Source organism: Strongylocentrotus purpuratus, unplaced genomic scaffold (assembly GCF_000002235.5).
Source record: "Strongylocentrotus purpuratus isolate Spur 01 unplaced genomic scaffold, Spur_5.0 spur5_scaffold_16, whole genome shotgun sequence".
Lineage (NCBI taxonomy): Eukaryota > Metazoa > Echinodermata > Echinoidea > Camarodonta > Strongylocentrotidae > Strongylocentrotus > Strongylocentrotus purpuratus.
The window spans coordinates 6261322-6283797 of record NW_022145601.1 but is presented as its reverse complement, the minus strand read 5'-3'; the positions used below and the strand labels follow the sequence as shown (position 1 = coordinate 6283797).

The 22476-nt window shown below is 37.2% G+C and overlaps 3 protein-coding genes across 3 annotated transcripts in view; 2 read left to right on the top strand and 1 right to left on the bottom strand.

Moving 5' to 3' along the window:
• The first annotated feature begins 1717 nt into the window (after positions 1-1717).
• Positions 1718-6117, top strand: LOC576619 (golgin subfamily A member 6-like protein 22). Its single transcript, XM_030987584.1, has 8 exons — positions 1718-1827; positions 2518-2574; positions 3155-3281; positions 3777-3866; positions 4233-4435; positions 5252-5294; positions 5620-5740; positions 6016-6117. The coding sequence occupies exons 1-8, from the start codon at positions 1749-1751 to the stop codon at positions 6115-6117; spliced, it is 822 nt and encodes a 273-aa protein (XP_030843444.1). The 5' UTR covers positions 1718-1748.
• A 447-nt stretch (positions 6118-6564) lies between these two features.
• Positions 6565-11760, top strand: LOC115924822 (glutenin, high molecular weight subunit DX5-like). Its single transcript, XM_030987684.1, has 7 exons — positions 6565-6948; positions 7661-7849; positions 8486-8609; positions 9240-9415; positions 10697-10762; positions 11085-11142; positions 11534-11760. The coding sequence occupies exons 1-7, from the start codon at positions 6709-6711 to the stop codon at positions 11758-11760; spliced, it is 1080 nt and encodes a 359-aa protein (XP_030843544.1). The 5' UTR covers positions 6565-6708.
• Positions 11761-16694: 4934 nt separating this feature from the next.
• Positions 16695-22476, bottom strand: part of LOC576539 (neuronal acetylcholine receptor subunit alpha-10) — a 10545-nt gene continuing 4763 nt past the window's right edge. Inside the window, exons 2-5 of the mRNA XM_030986617.1 lie at positions 21136-21180; positions 20546-20655; positions 18945-19492; positions 16695-18007 (exon numbers count right to left, since the gene is read on the bottom strand). Coding sequence (XP_030842477.1) covers positions 17352-18007; positions 18945-19492; positions 20546-20655; positions 21136-21180 — 1359 coding nt within the window. The 3' untranslated portion in view covers positions 16695-17351. The remainder of the gene's footprint in view (positions 18008-18944; positions 19493-20545; positions 20656-21135; positions 21181-22476) is intronic.

Below are 22476 nucleotides of genomic sequence, written 5' to 3'. Positions count from 1 at the left end.
AAAATGAAAAATGGTTATTATTGAGCTTGTAGAGAATTGTCTTAGCTACAACATATCAAAATTTTGAAGAAAATTGATCAATATTTACAGAGTTACAATCAATTTAACATAAATATGCTGACGTCATAATATGCAAATTCGTATTTTTAGTTCGAAGGTCATTATGATGATGTCACGATACACTTAATGGCCAAATGAGACATGGAATCATATCTCCGACTCATACTCTATCCAAATATGAAAAAAAATTGAAGGTCACGGTTCATTCCAAAGAGCTATAATTAATTTTGTATAGGCATGTTTTTTCCATATATGCTATGTATTAAAAGCGCTCGCGCGCACTGTCATTTATCTTGAATTGACGCTCATCTTGTTATTAATGGTCATAAAGAGATAAACATGGTATCAAATTCCTTTAAAAAATATGAGAAATATCATGAAAGAAAAAAAAATGGAAATCTATGTTTTGTAATGGTGTTACGCGCGAGAACGCGCGCGCATGCACGTATGCGCGATTTTTTATAAAATGCTTAAAATGACCTGAAACGTATGCCAAAAAAATTTGAGACGATTTTGAGCATTTAAAAATTTTGCGCGCGCATTGACGCGCGGACGTACGCGCACGCGCGCGTTTTTTGACCTGAAATTTACCGGACACATATTGACCTTGATCTTGATAAATATGAATGAGAAATTACTTTTGGTTATGAAGATATGATCACGAGTTGATTTTCAATTTTTTTCACAAAATGGCGCCTAGATGACGTCATCAGTCAAGGTCAAGGTCGAAAAATTTCCTATGCTTTGTGAATATGCCTATACATATGTGTGTTAAATTTTAAGATATTTGATTGAGCCATTTTCAAATTATCTTGAACACAAAAAAGTGGGTCGAAATAAGAAAAATAAATAAATAAATAAATAAATAAATAATAAATAAAGGCGATTTTAACAAAAATATAAGGTGGTCTGTATTAGATACAGCCCACCTGATAATAATAATAGTGGCTAAAGCGCACAGGTCCGGCACCTTTCGGTGCCCACGGCGCTTAGAGAATGGACATGTAACAGACATAAAAAAGAAAAAAACAATAAACTGAAAATTCAATAGTTGACAAGAGGCTGATGGTAGTAACAAAACCTATCGCTTATAGGGATCAAAGCAACAATAATGACAAACCATCTACAGCTATACGTTGATTCTTGGTAGACCGTTTTTTTTTAAAATCTCGCCAAATGTTATGAATCTCACACCCGGTACAAGATAACCATCATCTCATCGCTTTTATCATTATTTGTTTTTAAATGATAGATATTAAATTTAAAAAGAAAACTATAACAAGAGGGGACTCTAAAAAGAAAAAAATATACCGGCACCTAAAAATGATCTAAACAAAAAGAAAGAAGTATCGGGAGCAATTGATATGGTGAGTGGAACAAAAAAGGTGAGGTTGGACAAATTGGAGCTTAATTGCACTAGCAAGAGCCTGTAGACGTCATCCAGCTCAGGAGTGACTTCTTGCTTGGCTAGAGCATCAAACATGTTTAAAGTGGGTGCATTAATAATATGGATGGCCTTGGGTAAAATCTGCATTTCTACTAAATGGTGATTTCTCAAAATTTCTGAAAATATTAAACCCCCACCTGAATTAAATTGTTTCAGTAGGCCTGCGGTAAGTGCCCCCCCCCCCCCCCCTTATCGCCAGTCGATCGCCATTGCTGGTGATATCGATATCAGAACGAGAAAGATGGCTTCATTTTACAAACCCCCGAGTCTGACGTTTGGAGTCGACACAGTAGAACTTGACAGAGCCCTTCATAATTTGGGTAAGTTACAAATAATGGGAAGGGGGATAACTTGGAAATGGTTCCTGATATGAACCGAAGTTAACATTTATACCCCTATTGTACAATCTAAACATAACTAACGCTAACTTTCATTGGAACCGGGTCTTGGAAGTCAAGTTGTGGGAGCAGCCTGACCTAGCCCTAGCCCTAGGTCTTGCCTTTCTTTCGGCTGCAGTGCAGGCTTTGCCTTGGACCGAATTTTCCGTCTCTTTCGTTCGTTAGCCTCTTATTGGGGTAGGGCCGACCCTACCCCAATAAGAGGCTAACAGAGAGCCGACCCTACCCCAATAAGAGGCCAACGAACGAAAGAGACGGAAAAATTCGGTCTAGCTTTGCCTTGCCCTTGGTGTGCGATTGTGGTTGGTACGATGCCGGTAGGATGCTATGTCCTAGATGTGTCGGGCCTGGACACCATACTAAAAATCAAATAACTTTAAGCTGTTGGGTTACCGTTTATACTGCAAATCAAGAGCATCAATCAGCTTAATACTTGTCATCTTTGAGTTTGAAGTTGTCAATATAGACCCTTGCATGCAACTCTGAGGTTTTATTTTTAGCCTTGCCTTTGCCCCTGCCCTCGGCCTTGCCTTTGCCTGTTTCTCAACTGTTGCTTTGTGCGATTTATTTTTGTTAATTCATGATACATAAAATATCCTTTCCATTTACTAGAATTTGAAAAGAAGCAACAGATCCAGGAGCTTGAGAAGGAAAAACAGCAGATTGGGAGTAAGTAGACCTAGACCCCTTTCTAAATCTTTACAAATACAAATCGTCTGTTTGGAGCAAAAAAAAGATGTTGATCATTATTTTAAGTTAATGTCCTTCCGGTTCTAAACACACAAAATAGATTTTACAATTTATATGGCCCTATATATTATTATCCTCAACATCACATTATTCATTTGGGGGTGATAAACCTGCTTTTTGATAAATGCATTGACAAATGATTGATTATACTATAGGTCTAGATCTAGTAGGTCTACAATTTAGTTACAACCTTTGTTTTTGGCAATGAGCAGAAAGAAAGAAACATTAGGTCACATAAAGTTTTAAATGCTTCAAACCTGCCTGAGCAGGAAAATAAAAGAATTATTACACAATGAAGGATTGAGAACAATTAAAAAAATGATTTCATTTGGGAATAATTGTATTAGTGAAAACATTGGGTAATTTATATTAAGAAAAATTTGGCATGGATTAGCCTTTAGATTTAATAAAAGGGGATAAATTCCCCCTTTAACGAGTTGGGTTTGAAATATTTGTTCATTTTATGAGGGTTTGTTAACTATATTTCCACACCATCTAGTTCTGGAAACATCTTTCAAAGAGAAGCAAGATGGAATCCAGAGAATGGAAGAGAAATTGTGCAGGATCGATGAAGAGACCAAGAGCTGCCATAGACAATTCAGACAGAACAAGGAGCAAAAGGAAAGGTAGATGAACTCCAAAATGATAGAAGCATGTGGATCTATCAAGATAGTTACATTGATGCAAGTGATTATCAGGCATATTAAACATGATATTCATTTTCAGAAGTGGTCATCAAAACTGTAAGTTTAAATGAGGTGAATCTGTATTTCTCTTCCCTAAAACTCCACAACACTTGTGTCTTCTTTGCAATTTCAAGAAATACCGTAAATATCTCAGTACCTAAACTTAAGTCAATGGTCTAATTTCAACATGTTTTGAGATCTGTAGTGTATTGAAAATTAATTTGATTACAAATTGTTGAATAGGCACATTTTCCAGTCAGCTCTAGCCATCAGAATGATCTAAGTCATCCTATTTTTTATTTAATCGAAAAAGATTGATGACTGAGAATAGTTTATAATCAATCTCTGGGAGTTGCTAAAGTTGAAAGATACAGTATGAGTAGACTTTATCAGTAACTAATCGGATATCTTGTGTTTCATCTCTATCCCATGCAGTCAGAAGGCACATGTGTCTGTTCTGAACTTTCATCTCGAGGCCAAGAAGAAAGAATTCCAGCTGCTGACAGAGAAATATGAAGTTGAAAAGTAAGATAAATCATTGGTAATTAATAAATTATCATATTAGGCATAATTATTGCAAACTCTTTATTCTTTAAACTCTACTGTTAGTCTGGCAAAACCCTACAAGTTTATCTTCTCCATATCAATGTATTTTTGCATCTTTTTAATGTCTTTTCATCTATCATATGTCAATTTTGACATGTTGTTCTCTGCAAATGATTGCTTTTACAGTAACAATTTAATATCTATCTGTAAATTTTGTTAAAATCATAAGTTGCTTCTAGAAAATGGTTGTTAAGAGGATGTGTACAAGCACTTAAGTTGTACAATTACAACAACAACAAAATTAATAACGACACCATTTTACAATCCTTCCTTCTTTTCTAAAAGTGCTGGGCTTCAGAGAAAATTGGAACATTACGACACGGTATGGAAGTCCTATGAAGAGATTTACATGCAGCAGGAGAATGCACAGGAACTCATGAAATGGCAGCTAGAAGTTCTGCAACAGAAAGAAGCCGTCAAAGAGGGCAGGATGCAGATTGCTCATCTGCAGAAAGCTGAAGATGCAGTGCAGGAAGAAATTTGTGCCAGTAAGTGTGTCAATTCAGTGGTTTTATGTTTGGCATTAATTTTAAAAAGAGGAAATAACAGCGAAAAAATGACTACTATGAAATGTATGGTAATAAAGCTCTATGTTTACACCTACTTTTGATTGTATGCAGGGGCAATATGTCACCATCCTAACAAAAGATAGTTGTTTTATGATAGGATTTACATGTATAGTAAGTTTAAAATTTTCAGTTTTTTAAAAATGTTTTGTGTAAATTCTTTTCAATAAGAATATTTTTATTGTAATTATTTAAAAAGATAACATAGTATTTCAACATCTTATGCTGATCAAAATTTTCAGTGGAGATAGTTCATGTGTCAAAGTGTTAGTTGGTTCTTAAATGATGTTTTGATCTTTTGTTGGCTGATAAATACAGAGCATTTCCTTTTGGGTTAGTACAATTTGATTAAGTATTCATAGTGGAGAAAATAAAAATATAATACGTCTACATCTACTGCTGATCAGCAAATTGAGATGTGATCTTAAATAGCTTGAAACATTGGGTTTATAATATCATGAATAATACTATTGTAAGGCATATAATGCTTATTCATATTGTGATCTTTGAAATCAGTGTTTATTGACTAATGACTTTAAAGGCTATTGAATAGGTCATCATTTATGCTGATCATATTTAAACTGAAGAATGATAACTTTGAGGCTGAAAAGTTCTCTTTATCTACTTTTGAAATTCTGTTCTGTAATCTTTGACTTTAAAAGTAGGGCATTCAAATATTCTAACATGTTCATGTTTTCTTTAATGAATTTTAATCTTTCATTCTACTCTCTATTGCAGATATGCCACCATTCCAAAGCGTCACAGATTTCATCATCAAAATGTATCCTTTTTTATTATGGTCATTTTTGTTGTTGATGTTTTTTATACATCTACTTACAAATATGGTTCAGTATGGGTCTGTGTAAGAACATGCATGCATGACATATTGCATAAGAAAGGGTAATTAACTTTCTTGCCAAAAAATTCTTAAAAAGCTAGATTTTGATAACAGATCTGTTCAATGTGGAATCTACATACCGTAGATAAAAAGTTTTTTTTTAAAATTCATATTAATATGTGCTTAAAATAGTCTACAATAAATCCATGCCTCTCAAATTTATGTTTCTCTTCCTTGACCCATGTAATTTCCTTAAAATAACTGGTAGTGCCGAGATAAAGGTTTCAACCCAAGAGACGCAAACGGAAACAGAGCAGCTCATGGATTCAATCTCGGTAGCTGAGAAGGAGATACAAATCCTGCAGGATACCCAAGCAGAGATCATAAAGGTAAGGGGTTGTTCCAACATTTGCTCAGATTCATAGGGTTAAAGTTAAAGTTGTAATTGAGTCGTAGGTTAGGATCAGGTATAGTGTCAGGGTTTTGTCTAATGTTCGGTCCAAGGTGAGGAAGCCAGAACAAAATCTGGCTATAAACAGAAAATAATAATTTGTTTTACCCCTTACTAAAGATGCAATAGCTTTAATGATGTTAGACTAAAAAACCTAGGAACGAAACAAAGATAAATAGAAAAAATACACAGTACTTATGTTCTTGATACTAGAAACTGGAGGAAAAGAGGAAGGAGGAAGAACAGGAAAGACAACGGATGGAGAAGGAAAAGGAGCAGAAAGAGAAGGCACAACAAGAGGAACTCGCCAGGTAGTTTACTTATCATTCAGAAATAAACTCATTTAAAACACATGTTTCAAGAATAAAATAAAGTGAAATGATAAAATCACAATGTCTGTTTGCATTTGATAAATATGATTAAATTAATTCTACTTTTTGGTAGTTTTTAAATCTGGACAGAGGAACAAATCTCAGGCTTCCCTCCTTTACTACTTTTAATAAGTTGAAATTCTTCCTTTTGAAGGCCTAGCTCAAAATCGTCATCTCTATACTTCATTTTACGAGTTTAAGGAAGCAAACACCCTTTTCATTCTTCATAAAAATCCTAAACAATAACAGCTCAAACATTTATCCCTACCCTCAAGTTAGTTTATGGAATAAGGATTATGTTTTAGTGACATTATGTAATGAAGGAAGGAATGTATTTGATGACGTATTTTAATTTCACAGGAAGAAGAAAGAAGAACAGCAGAGTGCAGCCAACAGCAAAGCCAGTGTTTATAAGTTTGGTCAGTTCCTACACCGAGCACCAACCGCAAGCCATCAGGTCCGTACTTCCAGGCCAACCTCCAAGAGGAGTGCCCCCTCTAAGCCACCCCCACTCTCTGCACGCACCCCTCTCTTGATGCCCTCTCCAGCCAGCCATGGAAGGCAGCCCTTGAGATCTTCTGCTCCCCAAGGCTCCGGGCCTGCAGCAGGTGGTGGAGGGCAGCCTCCTGTATCTCAACCCTCCTCCAGTAGGTTCTTCATCAATGTACCCCCTCGCAGCCTTGCCCTAGTGGATAGGAGTGCTAGGAGACCAGCTCCGATGCCGTACATGGGTAATAGAGGGGCTAAATCTCAGCAACTTAGTCAAATATCTCAGGTAAGAGTTGCATTTATGAACTAAGTTTTTTATTAAGATATTACAGAGTCGATTAAAATTTCTTTTTTTCAACCCCATTTATAGAGCAGTATTCAAGTCAACACATTTATCCTAAAACATCTGAGAACTTCAAATTATTGTTGCACTTTTTTTAAAAGTTGTTGTGTTTTGTAAGGGATTTAGGTCCCATTTGGGAGACCTCACAAGCAACAAAACAAATCTAATGAAGAAATATATGTATTGTAGTCATTAAAGTTTGACAGAACTAAATACCCAGGATTTCCCTTGCTTTATTTCTATAATTTTCTCCTCAAGTTATTCTTGATGACATTTCTTCCAAAACCTCTTGTGGTTCCCCAATATATATATATATTTAGCTTACGGCGTCATTAGACAGACATATGTAGTGAAAAATGAGTCTTTAAGTAGACATGGTAATGATTAACAGGACATGTTTGTGTCCTGTTAATGATTGAACAAAAGAAGTGCAGCCCTCTATATTTGTATGCAGGCAGATGAAATTGAAAGGCCTCCCACGAAACAAATTTTTTTTTTCATTAGGCATTAGTTTAATAAGTAATATTATTTTGAATTCAGGGTTAGGGTTAATATGCCAGTTGTGTCCTGTTAATTCAACAATTTGGTATATATAAATATAACACAGTCATTCAATGCCTTGTATATTTGTTTTCTTTCTATTCAACTTGTCCAGGTGATGGGCTCTCCAAGTGTAGCATTAGCTGATACCATGTACAATATGAACATACAGACTCCCACAAGGCCTACCCCACATTCCAAGACACCACTGGGACAGGTGGTTGCCCCTGCAGCTACCCCACACCAGCAGACACCCATCCAAGTAAGCTCTGGACCTGGTATGGGACCCGGAGGAGATGCACAGGTGACTATTGCAATTTACATTGTCAAATCGGACCCTGTTTCATAAGACTTGATATCAATAACAAGTTAGAAGCTACTGTTATAAGCAACTGGAATCATGGCATCTGATTGGCTGAGAGCAAGTTTGTCATAGAAATTTAGCAATTGTTTAATATGGATAACAAGTTTTATGAAACTGGCCTCAGAATCATTTGAAAACAATGAAAATCAGGGTTTTTTTAAAAGCCAAATGCCACCATAATGAGATGGGATGCATGAATAGAATGAAATCAATCTCTTCATTAAATAGTTGTTCTATGACCAAAGTGAAATAGCTTGCAGCTAACTGTCAGTTTGATGGTCATAATTCATGGTTTTGAACTGTATAGATCACATCCACTGCAGAATTCTTTTAGATTTGTATTTTTCTTGTACTCCCTAGAAAATAATTTTAATCTGAATATACAAATGTTGATGGGGTCTATTTTAAAGTTTAGGTTGGCAGTGGCTTGCAGATGCTTGAAACTCCATTTAAACAAAATGAAATCAGTTGGCTTTATAAAAATCATTCACAGTCTACTGGGTTCATTTTTAGTAGAGGACTTGGTAATAGTTTTGAGCTCTTGATGGCTTAACTGTTCTCTGTTTTTCCATACAGCCGTCTTCCCTTGTATCCAGAGACCAGCAACCAGGAGGACCAGAAGATGGGGAGATGAGCTGCATGCCTCATCAGCTGATGGAAACCGGTCCCCAGGAGAATATTGACATGGAGAGTGTGCAGGGTAGGTGGCAGGGATGTTGGCAAGGGGAGAGGGGACGTGGGGGGGGGGGGGTAACAGCCATCCCCTCATAAACCCATGTGAGCTGGATGCTATTTATTTAAAAACCTATAGAGAGAAAAGAATGTAGTTTTCAATAGGTTACCATATTCGTATTGCCATGATTCGCAATGTTGCACTGAGAACAGCGAAATTCACAAGAACTAGTATTTCTATACATTTGACCAGTTATTAAAGTTTAAGATATGGAACATAAGACAACAACAACAACAATTTTACCTTCATATAGTCATTAAAATCGTTATATTATTCCACTGAATAACCAAGTAAAGTTACAAAAAGAAGTTGAAGTTATCTCTAAGTTGGACTTAACAATTATGGAAAGCCGTAAGCATCTTACAAAACATTTTATTGAAGTTATTTTAAAATGTATAAAACGTTGATTCAAATCATTCATATTTTGTTTTATCAAGGAGGTTTCATGTTCTTGATGTGGAATTTACGAAAAGTCTAAAATACTTCAATTTTTGCTTTTGAATATATTTTATTTTAAGGCTACAAATGGCTCTCCATAATGTTTTAGTCCATTTTAGAGATAAGTTTGACTTAGAATCCTTTTGAAACACCTCCCAGAATATCCACTAACTCCTAAGAGCAGCACAGATGGGGAGAGAGCAGATGAGACGAAGACTCCTCAGACACCTGGAGAGCAGTTTGACCTGGCAGGCTTCAAGGACTTCTCCAAGTCTCCCGGGTTCAGCTATTCCTGTCGAGCGATGTTTGGTGACCCAGGTGATACAACGACGGAGGTAAGAGTTCTCTTTGGAACCAATTTGAATGTTTCATTAAAGCCCCACTCCACTACTTATATCTTCTTGCACCCTCTATATAACTAACAATACCTAAGTGTTGATTGTTGGGCCCCCATGGTCCCCTTTTTCTTATGTTAATTGAGAGCTGATTTGATGAGATAACCACCTGTCAGTGACCATGCAGGGAGGTCTAATCCCTCCTGGCCAAACTAGTGCAGAGAGGCTTTAAGATCTCATCAATTTGGGAGTTTATTACAGTTACTAGAACTCCAAAATGCAGCCTGAATATATAGCGAGGGGCTAGTGTGAATTAAACTCTCAAGACCTTCGGAGGTTTTTCTGGCTTTGCCAGATTCAAAGACTTTGGAAGTGCCAAGTACCCCGAGTTCAGCTATTCCTGCAGAGCAATGTTTGGTGATCCTGGCGATTTTTATGAGGTGATAATTCTACACAGAATCTTTTTCTGGGGAGAGGGGGTTAAAACATTATGTTCTCATTCCTTTTTAGTATTTGTTTTCCTCTCAGTCATACCGTCGGTCGAAATTCATTTCAACCGCACCTCTTCTGAGAGAACTCCACTGGTTGCCAATCCGTCAAAGAATCTCATTCAAAATATTGTTAATTGTCTATAAATCATTGAGTGGTCAAGCCCCTAATTACATCACAGAATTACTTCAACTCAAAGTCCAATCACACAGTCGTAGCCTGCGCAGTTCCACAGATAAATTATTGTTTCAGATTCCCCATGGCAAAACTAAAGTAACTCTTGGGGACCGTGCTTTTGCTATTGCTGCCCCCAAACTATGGAATAGCTTACCAATAGAAATAAAAAGCACTTCATCTCTCAATTAAATCCAATTAAAAAACTTATTTGTTCAACTGAGTGATCTTATTTTGTAGAATTTAGTAAAAAAGAGCTCTTAACCAGCGCAGCTGAATATATTTTGTATAAAAGCTGCGCTATATAAATTTATTATTATTATTATTATACCAAATCCTGAATGCACCTTGAATTAGAATTATCGGGCCTATAGAAGTACATTCATCTTTTAAAAAATGCAACTGAGGATTGCATGTAAACTAACTTGTGTAATGATAATAATTTGTGTCTAACGATATGTATCCCAAAATTAGAACACTTATGAATGTCACTTTCTTGACCCTTTTGACTTGTACCAGTCGTGTGTTAGCTTTTAGCTTGATATGTTTGATCAACCCATGGTTTAGTTTTAGAAGATCATAATCATTACAAAACTGCTTCTTGCCTTTACTTTGCAGGAACAGACTTCTAATAACAACAACAACTTCCAAGAAAATCCCTTCTTCAGTTCCTTCTTTGGAGTGGTAAGTGCAAGGAAGTGTTTTATATTTTCATACTAATTTTTGTTTATTGAGTGATAGGATGTTTCATTATTGCAATATACTTGTCATGATAATGGAAAAGTTGCTGGTGGGAGTAGGAAAGACTTCCGACTGGCAACAGATAATGAGATGATGAATTTGAATGTATATAATATTTTGTCTAAATACTTTGACACTATTAAAAAGAAAGAAGTTTCTCATGAATTTATAAATCCCTGTGACAATGAATGAGCCAAGTAGTTCATTCAGTCTCTTCACTAATTTGAGTACCTTTATATCGTTTGACCCTGGTTTGGCATTACAGAGCAGTAAGTTCTCAGACCGGCCAACTTCCCAGAGTCCTGCTCAGATGTTTGGAGGAGGTAAGTGTTTGACAGCTATTGAGTGGGTGTCAACCATTGTGTGAAGTTTCCTGGCAACGGGAAATTTTTTATTATAACAATATCTATGATAAACATCATTCATCTTTTTTCCAATGGACTTTTTAATATTTTCAAACAAATTTGTATTACCTTCATGGCCTTGCCGATCCAATATTTCAAAATATTGCCTATATTAAAGACAATTTTATTATGAAAAATATGAAGGTGTTTATTTCAAATTAGAGAACTTAAATTATGTTTTACGATGAGGATCATATTAAAATTTCCTAATCCGATGTTTTATTAGTAAAGGAGTAAAATTCATGCTCTGGTTTGCCATTTATAATCCCTTGAACAACACACACAATCCTAATGTCTTTTTCACAATTAGGGGGAAACCAGCCACCATCTACACCAGCAACACCACACACCAACCAGGGTGGGGCCATGTCAATGTTTGGGAATTCCCCTACCTCACCTCAGCCAAGTCAGACCCAGCAGGAACCAGAGTCCATGGGATTCAGCTTCAATTTTGGTGGGGAATCTCCTTCCCAGACTCCCGCTGGTGGAGAGAACGAGAGTGGGGGCAGCAGGCCAGGTGGGTTCTGCCTGTTCTAATTCTAATTCCTTTTTTGCATTAAAGACAGGGATATTGGTTTCTAGGTTGTTATCTGAATTTTGGCACTCACAACTCCTCATTTCCACATTTCCACATATCCTCAAACTCCTTGTTGTAAAATAATATACATCTTAGTGTTTTTATGTGCATTGCTTATTAAGTAAACTTAACTAGAATTCCTGTCAGATTGCAAAATTATGCAGCAAGTGTACCATTTATACATGTTAAGTATATATCCTATGTCTGTAAAATGATGTAAGCATTATAGATGAGCGAAACAATATATGTATCAGTGCTTCTTTTAGTGGAGTGTTTGACCTATTAATTATATGTTAAAAGTGTTTGATATGTAGAAATCAATTTTAACTTTTAGAAATATGTCTAAATCATTTGCTCTATCTTTCAATACTGTGCTACCAGTCAACTCTTGGTGGCGCCATGGGCACAAATACCATTCACATTACATGTAAATTATGTTTTGCATATAGGAGCAGAGTGTAGTAATATGAAAGGAACTTGCTTTTCAGTAATATGTATTGACGAGTAGTTTGCTTGGAAATGATTACAACATCAAGTTTTTAACTTTTTTTTATAACAAATATTTATTTATGATTATAACTGTAATTTTCTTCTCTTGGTATATTTAATAAATCAATAACATTGGAAATTATGAACATATTGTTTTGGGTACTATATAAGATAACAATTGATGCAAACATGAAACAAACGAGTTTGGTTTGAATATGGTTATATATGTATTGACAGTCATATTAAAAGTACTTATGGACAGAGAATGCAATTTCAAACAAAAAAACGAACAAAAACAAAAACTAATCATATATTTTGTAATGCCAATGCTCTTGCCAAATCTGAAGAGGAAAAAAAAAATCCATATTAATGAAAGTGTAATTGCCTTTAAATTTGCATTTATCAGTAATTGTTGTTTTTTATCTTCAGAAGAAAACAAAAATGCGTTTACTAATAATTTTTGATTTTGTCCATCTTTAGAAAAAAGAAAGAAATGAAGATGCTACATTTATTATCAAAAAACAACAACTTTTGGTGGCTTTCTTGTCAGCAATTTGTCTTTTTATCAATAAATTGTACTCCTCTTGTATACTCTAAGCCTTACAGAAGTCTAGGGTATTCTTTGATAGATATTTCATATACCCTTGGAATCTTTGCATATTTGCTCTCTATGTTTCTTCATGTTTCCTTGCTCATATTTCTAAATCTCTATTGATATGAAACATTAAATTTATTAAAGGTTCTCAAAAATACTTGTTGTATTTTCTATGACTTTTGTTACCCCCTTTATTGTTGTATCGCCAATTGTATTTTGCATTACAGACAGAGTAAATGTCTGAAATGGCTAATAACAGACAATATGAACATAAGAGTGGAGAAACTAAGCGAGAGAATGATGGGGGAGAGGAACTAGATAGAAAGAGAGAGATAGAGAAGAAGGGAGGTTGAGAGAGAGAGGAAGAAAGTATGAGAGATAGAAAAAGATAGTGCCGTAGGGATGGAATAGAAAAGAGGTAGAAGGGGGGGGGTTGAAAGTATTGCATTTATATAGAGAACATCAAAAGAAATGCAAATTTAACGCTTTTTGAATCATCTTTCACAATATCAAATTTATTAACATCGATATTTATCATGGAAGAAAGCATGGCATACAATGGTGATTGTTGCGACAAAATAACAATATCAATATCAGATTCTCGCGTTCACATTACATCATTTTATCATGAATAATACAACTTCTATGGCTAATACTATATTGGGGCTGGCATGCTAATGCAATGGGAAAATTGTCATTGATATACACGTACACTCAAGAGATAACATGACATTTGAAAGTTTTCGATATTGAAATATTAGCTTTGAAAAGAGGTGTTTGTCGAGCACAACAGGAGAAAACAAATTGTGTTTTCATATATTTCACATTGCGTTTTATCACATAGTATTTCGAAAAGGTCCATACCATTGACGCAGTGCATGTGAGTGAGCCCAAGCACCCCCCCCCCCCCCCCATCGGGTTCCACGACTTGCAGTAAAGCAACGCGAACTGGTTTGGCCGATTGCACCCCCGTTTTACCAATTTTTGGATACGTAATTTATACAATTAATAGAGAATATCACAATTCCCTTTAAAATCAGGAAAGATGCAAGGTAGATATCAAGATGATAACAACAATAATGAAAGAAATAGTGTAAAATGTTCACTAATCTTCCTTAGAATAATACAAATAATAATGGTGACTTCTTGTTTAGCGCACATGTCCGTCACGTCGTGACGCTCCTCGCGCTGCTCCGATTAGTATTACCCTTGCTTTTAATAGCAAGGCAGCCATTACGGCGCTCTAGCATTTCAAGGAATCAATTCTTGCCAGTTACCCATTTTCATCACCTGGGTTGAGTGTGGCAAATGTAGATCAATGTCTTGCCAAGGAACACTAGTGCCGCGGCGGGACTTGAACCGCGGACCTTGTACGTGATCCACAGTCCGGTGACGTATCCACTCGACCACGACACCTCATAGAATGTTGATTTATTCGATATCTTAGCCCATGATTATTCCTCCGATGCTATTCTGGTTGTTAATCAATCTCATAGACACAATGCTTACTTTTAGGGTTTCATCATCTTATTAATAAAGCATAAGTTAAAGGGGCACGTTCCCGCCAGTGTGGTTATCGGAACATGCCATCTGCGTAAGAGCCGTATTCTGTTGGTGTCAATAGGCAGCTATAGCGCCGTCCGCCAGCGCGTACGTATTTTGAGCGCCCTCTGGAATACGGGGAACATGCCCCTTTAACAACAAATATATACAGGCTATCCTAAATCATAAATAAATAGCAATATAAAAACATAACGTCATTACTTCTTTAACAAATGCATAAAAGAATGGTAACTGAGAAAGTCATAGCTACCAAAAATCTTCTTCACAAATAAAAGCGAAACAATATTACATCACAAGGTATTTCATTTAAAGGTTAAACACATACACGTTATACGAATAGAATTAAGGATACTAATTTATCACATAGAGTCAAGGCATTTGATAAAATGTCACACTAATAATTAAATACATGCTATTGGAATGTAAATCTAAATTACACCTACATATTCTAAAAGTTAAAAGCTAGCAATGTGCGTTTACTTTGTGATTATTCACATGTATACAGGCCTTATTAGAATCATATGGTCGACAAAGTTAGGTTGCGCCTTACTGTCTATGCGGTATTCATTTTTATTCGGCGTGGGTTCTTTGACCATAAAAATAATAAAACAATAAATGTTGAGTTAAAAAGAATATACTCATTATGATCATAAATATATGTTTTTTTTTAAATTTTGTGAAAACACTTGCCTTATTACAACATCACAAGTATTAGCTTAATGTACATCTACATAATTTAATTTAATAAATGGTATCTATTTGCAATCACATGGACTAACACTGACATTTTGTATTGCATTCCCTTTCCCTACTGTAATATGTTTCATTGTTTCCGATAGGTTATGCACGACATTTCTATAAAGACGTCCAAGTATTCAGACTTTGCAACCGGCTGATATAGTAGTTACAAAGAATGTTCATGTTTGAAAGTTGAATAACACTATCCATATAGGCCTACATTATATACCTTTACAACAAATGTATAATAACCTGATTTCTATGAGCCATATTTGGGTGATAACTTGCGGTATATAAAAATGCTAAACTATCTTGCACCGTAGGCCTATAAAAGATGATAGAGGAAGAATCTTTAAAAAAAAAAAAGGTAAAAGAAGCTGAAGGAGAAAAAGAAAGAAGGCACAAATGAAATGAGAAGAAAGGATACACAAAGGAAGGAAAGTAAATATGGTGTAAAAATGCGGGGGATACTGCTGGTGATGATGGTGACAAGGGTTATGGTCATGATGATGACGATGACGATGACGATGAAGATGATAATGAAGAAAGAGGATGAGAAGGAGAAAAAGAAGAAAGGGACGAAGAAATATGATGGAGGTATTGATAAAAATAATGATGACAGTAGTGACAATGGTGAAGATGACAATGAATAAAAAGAAAGATGAGGAAGATGAGCAAAAGAGGAGGAAAAAGAAGAAATGAATATGAAAGAGAAAATAGGAAAATACGAAATATGAAGAGGAGAGAGAGAGAGAGAGTGGGGAAAACAAGAAAGAAATAAGAAATACCCGTAATATACCTTTTCAATGAATCTCTTTCAAGCTTTTCAAATGTTAATGTTTCCTCTATCATCCATCCATTGCGTCACTTTCCTGTTCGTATCAACCACAATTTCGAATAAATAATTGTAAAAATGTGTAAAAATCAAGCATTAACTCTACGAATTGAAGGGGATAGTAACTGTATGTATGAATCCTTTATTTGTTGAATGACCATCACAATGATTAAGGAACCAGCGATGCCCCTTCCCCAATGGAGCCCATTCCTATCCAACAGGTGTTAGTCTTTACCCATCAAGGTATGTATCGTGAAGCATCTTTATAGCCCGCCCTCATGCACCTCTACATGACAGGTCTTGATCTACCAAAAGACCTAAAATGGTTAATAGTCCGATAAAATGTTATTGCTTTACTGTAAATTCGCCTTCTGAAATGTAGTTAGAAAAGCCGACTTAAATGTAAGCCTGATTTGTATCAGGCTTACATTTTAAGTCGGCTTTTCTAACTACATTTCGGTAAAGTTAATTATAATTCCTCAAGGAAAGCATTTTTTTTAATTAAAAGAGGAAAGTCGAAGCCCTATATAACTAAAACCGAAAATGAATATAATGCCCCTTGTTATCTTCTTCTGTACACAGAATACGACGATGAAAAGGCTTATTATGGGGACATAAATATAAAAATGATAACTCTGAACGCAAATCTGCAGTTAATTTGGCACCTGTTCAAGATTAATTGTGAATTAAACAATCGCCATTTAATTACTTCAAATGCCAGTCATGCCTCTCAACATTTAAGATTTAACCGGTGCAAGACCACGCACGACATAGCTTTGTATACCATGCTCAAGGTCGACATATAGCTTTCATCCAGTTGACGTCAAAATGGGGAAGGAACAACATAACAACAAACAATAATAACTGTCAATAAATCATTATTCTTATGCAACATAAGAAACAAAGAATCCAGACAAAAAGAATTCCACTGAGTTGCAATACTGTAGTCACCCTAAAGTCATTGCATCAATCAATCTCAAATGTGTTGAACAAAGTTTATCGCGTCCTCACATTGTTAAAATGCATAATAATGCGCTGTGGTTAGTTGCCAATAATAGTGTAGGAGCTGATTTCGTCGGCTTCTTCATTTCATATGATCAAGATAACTGTTGGAAGCAGCCGTTGAGCTAATAATGCTACTACATGTAGAACTGCGGAGCGATTGCTGCTGATATCCAAGTTGCGTTTCCGGCAATATTTTGCATCACTTTTGTTTTCAAAAATTACAACAACGTCGATAAGTATTTCGCATAATGTTATCACTTATTTGCCTCCTTCACATCAATATAAACATTATTCAAAATAGTCTTGAGTTATCATTATCTCCGATTTTAGTCGTCAGCCGGTTCCACAACTCCCGGTGATCGCTGGAGAAGCAAAACCAGAGCTGTCGCTGTTGTACAGATTACGAATACTACTAGTAACACCCTGTCTAGAACCTGTGCCACTTTGCCCCAGTCCGATTTCAACTGGTTTTGTCTCTCCCGCTTCTTTTGCAGGTTTTTCATATGTTTAAAGATGTCGCCGCAGCTTCGTTCGAGTCGTGCCAGGCGCCGGTCCTGCATTGACTCCAACTCGCCCATCCCGCCGCCAACGTCCCGGTCTTCGAGTAGCATATCGGACTCATTACCCGGCGTCGTCGCCGTGCCGAAACGAACGTGCATGCTGTTTCGACTGGGCGTTTGGTTGTATTGATTTAATGTGGCATGCCCGGTTTCTGTTCGCTGGTGGCTGCCATTTTGAAAGTTGTTCGTGGTGTAATGGCCGCCATATTGTCTGTAGTCGGAGCTATCACGTCCTGATCGCCGCGAACCCGATGAGCAGGGTTGCACACAGAGCACCTTGGCGATGTAATCGAGTGCGAAGACGCGAAGCCAACGCGGGACGTCTTGCCCTTCAATCTTTCCACGCTCGTTGACGTTCAATACAAATACATTCATGGCGGTAGACAGGGATATGAGGAACATAGTGGCAGCGTAATATTGTCCTGTTGGAAAACGCGGGAAAGATAAAAGAAATGATTAATAATTGTTAGATTTTTTTTACCAAAGAAAATATAAAACGTTTGTTTAGGACGTAGAATCATATGGAATTTCAAAGGTACTATGTCCCATTTGCAGGCCAAAATAATGAAAAGGTTAAATTCCAACGGCATTTGAAAGATAATACTAATTTAGAACGGCTTAAATTTCACAGATAGGACATACGTGACATATTCATAATTCTTGTAGAGTTCTACATAATTTGATGCTGGCTGCAAAAGGGATACACTACCTTTAAACGTCCTTAGGACGTTTTTTTAAACGTTTTGTTAACGTCTTGTGCATTTCCTTGGACAGATGTGTCATGAAAATTGATTTTTAAACCGCATGGTAATATGTAATACAGTTTGAAGGCTGCAAAATAGGCCTACATGCTGAATTCTCATTGTCACTCTTCGAGATCCCCAGGTTCTACAGATTTCAGATTTGCCATTCAACAAGGTCAATGACGTTTAATCGGACCCCCCCCCCTTCCCTGATAAGCCGACAAAGAAGATGACAACAGCTCAGTAGGCTAAACTTGGCTATTAATGTTAATGGAGGGTCACACACTTCAGCCTCCATTGCTCTAATGGGGCGGTCACGTAGGGGACGTACGGGGGACGCACGGCCCGCGCATTGAAAATTTGCAATTTTGGCCAGTGCGTTGTGGTTCTTGAGCATGCTCAAAAAATCCCGAAGCATACTGCGAATGACGACGAATGCATAGCGTTGGTCTAGCGTTGGTCCAGCGCGCTCGACGAACAGTAACGAATGACGACGCACACCTAGCGAACGACAACGCACTGTCCAAAATTGCAAATTTCCAATGCGCTGGCTGTGCGTCCCCCATGCGTCCCCTATGTGTGACCGGGCCTTTGCCCTAACGGTTGATAGGCTTACCAATGAGAGGGACTTGTTCCGACGTCCTGGGCATCATCTCTGCAACCAGCAGCAAGAACACCGTCAGCGACAAGATGAGGGTAACACTGAGGGAGACCTTCACAACACCCACATCATAAGGCATAAAGAAACCCAACATAGACAACGACGAAAGCAGAATACAAGGCATGATCAGATTGTAGATGTAGTAGAGCGGTTTCCGCCTCAACCCGATGTAAAACGTGACGTCATGGTAACGTTCGGGACAGCACTCGTATTTGACGTTGTGACGCCGCGAGACGGCGAATTTGAGATCCCATTGCTCGTTGTTCACGAAGGTCGAGAGATCGGGTGCCTCGGTGTGCTTGTCGAGGCTCATCTGGAAGCTGTTGTAGGTCCAGGAGCCGAACTTCATGCTGCACATCTGCTCGTCAAAGGGGAAGAATTTGACATCGATCTTGCAGGTGCTCTTGACCAAGGCCGGCTTGGACCAGAGGTCAACCCTGCCATCTGCGTTGACCAGAGCGTTGGACTGGCGACTATGTGCCACGTAGTCGTTGGAATCGGCGCTATTGAATGATAACAGAATATTATTTGTATTATTTGTACTGATAACAGAAAATAAGTGTAGATACACATTTAGAAAATAGAAGGAAGAGAAAGAGAAAGAAAGAGAGAGAGACAGAGAGAGAGAGAGAGAGTGCATAGGGAAGGGGTGGACGGATGGAGGGGTTTCATTCATTGGCGGATGCTTTATCAGTGCTAAAAAAAAACAATGAGGTTGGCATCCAAATCAGCTCTCATTTTTGCGTTAAAACAAATTAATAGATTTGATTTGACTTATGTATTTATTATTTATTCGGCAATTCACAACAAATATAACAATGTAAATATTAGTAAACAAACATTAAAGGAATGTCAAATGTAAATGCACAATCTTACTGGAGGTCCTCTGAGTGCATCAGTAATGTTGGTTGCCGGGGAAGAGGAACGCAAACTTAATCACTGTAACCGTAATGGTCCCTCTTCCCGACCAACTGGTGCACCCAGAATACCTGTAAAATATAGCATGAAGGTAAATAAAATGTATAATATTTCATAAACAAAACAACTTGCTTATTAAACATTCACTCTCCCGTCAAACTAAAGGGTTGCCTACTTAATGATATGCGTCAGAATAGTAGAGTAAACATCAGCGGCCAAATATGACACCACTTTTGCTGAAAAATACTTTAGGAGGATGAGAGGAGGGGGGGGGGGGTGGGGGCATAATGAATATTTTCCGTTCGTGCTGAAAACCATTTGTACTTGTTCTTCACACGGGAGAGGGGGAAAGGGATAATGATATCCCACGTATACCCAAGACCCATTGAAGTGTTATCACATTCAAACCGATAGCAACTGAGGGAGGGGGGGGGGGGGGGGGGGGGGGCTGGAGGCGTACCCCGGCTTCATCGATGGATGGACATGCAAAACTCATGTCTTATCGTGCACAAACCATGCACATGCAGATCTCTATGGCAACTAAAAGTTATAACTTACTTGCCACAGAACTATATCGCAACTAAAAAGCGTTGGCTTACAGTCATAGATTTCCATGGCAACGACAAGTTATAACTTACTTGTCGTAGAGGGTGACGTCAGGTAGCCAGATCTCCGTGGCAGGGATGCGCAATATTTCGATTCCTTCATAAGCGTCTGGATCCCAGACTAGTTTCTCATCGTCCCAATGCTGATGGCAAAATGAAGACACATTTGTTATCTATAAAGACTATCTATTATTCAACACTCATATTACTCTCTTGACACTAATAACTATGCCTTCATACATAATTAGGCTAAATGTTCTAGACATTTGGTCGCGGTGAACTAGAGATAAAAACCTTGTATGTAATCATAAACAGAACTTCATTCGTGTACTATGAAATGGAATATCATAAAAATGAATGTAAACAATTCTATACTTGTTTCTATTATTATCATTACTTCTGTAACCAGTATTACTATATTTTTACTATCATCATCATTATTATCATTATTATTATCATCATTAGCATCATCATTATAGCAATGGTTATCATCATTGCTATGATTACTGTTATTATATCATTTTTATAAATTACTTTAAAAAGAAAATCAGAATTCCTTGGGTCATACCATTCATATCATGTACACTAAAGTAAATTTATTGAGTATTTTCCTTCGGTCTTACCTGTTCTATCCATACGTTTATAGTCAAAACCTGATTTCTTTCGTCCTGAAAATAAAGAAAAATTGAAAAGAGAAAACGATACAATTTAGTCATCTTATTCAGTATTGCGGGAAACAAGCAAGACGAAGAGAACGAGCGGGGATATACAAAAAAGGGCCACGAGAGGGACAGAGAGAGAAAAAAGGAGAGAATAATGGAGAGAGAAAGAAAAGAGAGAGAGAGAGAGAGAGAGAGCGAAAGAGAGCGAGAGAGAGAGAGCGAGAGAGACAGAGAGAGAGAGACAGAGAGAGAGAGACAGAAACAGACAGACAGGAGTGAAGAAGACGAGCGTGATAGCATGGAGATATACAAAGAGAGAGAGAGGAGAGAAAGTGTAAGAGGGAGAGAGGAGAGAAAGTGTAAGAGAGAGAGAGAGAGAGAGAGAGAGAGACAGACATAGAGAGAGAGAGAGAGAGAGAGAGAGAGAGAGAGAGAGAGAGAGAGAAAGAGAGAGAGAGAAAGGGGGTTGGAAAGAGGGAGGAATAATACGGAATAAGAAAGGTACATTGTCAATAAAACACAGAATAGTGGTCAAGTTTAGTTGTTTTCTCCGAGAGGTTATACAAACACAATTACCGAAAATATCAACTGTGTATGGACAATGATTGAGAACACAAAAGTCATGTATTTTCATTTGGACACCACACATAACAAAGTTCTCACTCCTTGTCGGACCAAAAGGAAAGCACTAAAAATGTTTAGGAACACGAGGCCTTGGGTGGTGTTAAAACTCTCGATATATCTCAAAAAGCGTTTCATAACAAACACACTGTTTATATACACTAACAACATTTTGAGTGAGTCTTTGACTGCCTAATTACTGACAAGAATTATTTCAAAAGGTCAGAAGAAAGCAGTACTGACATCATAATTTAAACTTGCAAGGAGAGTGGGGGCAGGGGCGTCAATATAGGCGATTAAGGTTGCAAGGGCCTAAGGGATATGATACCCGAATTTGAATTTCGAGTGACAAAATTAGAAGGTCTCAAGTCTCGCTAGTTTAGTCAGCAGTGGTCAGTGAACCCCGAATAGCAGTTATACCTTCATTTTTTTTTCCTCTTCTGATTTTGTTGTCGATTGTGGGGTCTTCAACCACGGTGAAGGGTGTAAATTTAAGAATTTGATAACCGATTTTTAACCTTGCCAACTATTTCAAAATCTGAGAATATTCTTAATGTTTTCTTTTATTTGCTTTGCGTAAGTTAAGGGGCATATTGTCTTAAACTTTCCCCGCCGTCCCTCACTCCAAAATGGTCTTTAGAGACAGAGACTTCCGTGGCCAGAGAGCTTTACATTTTCAAT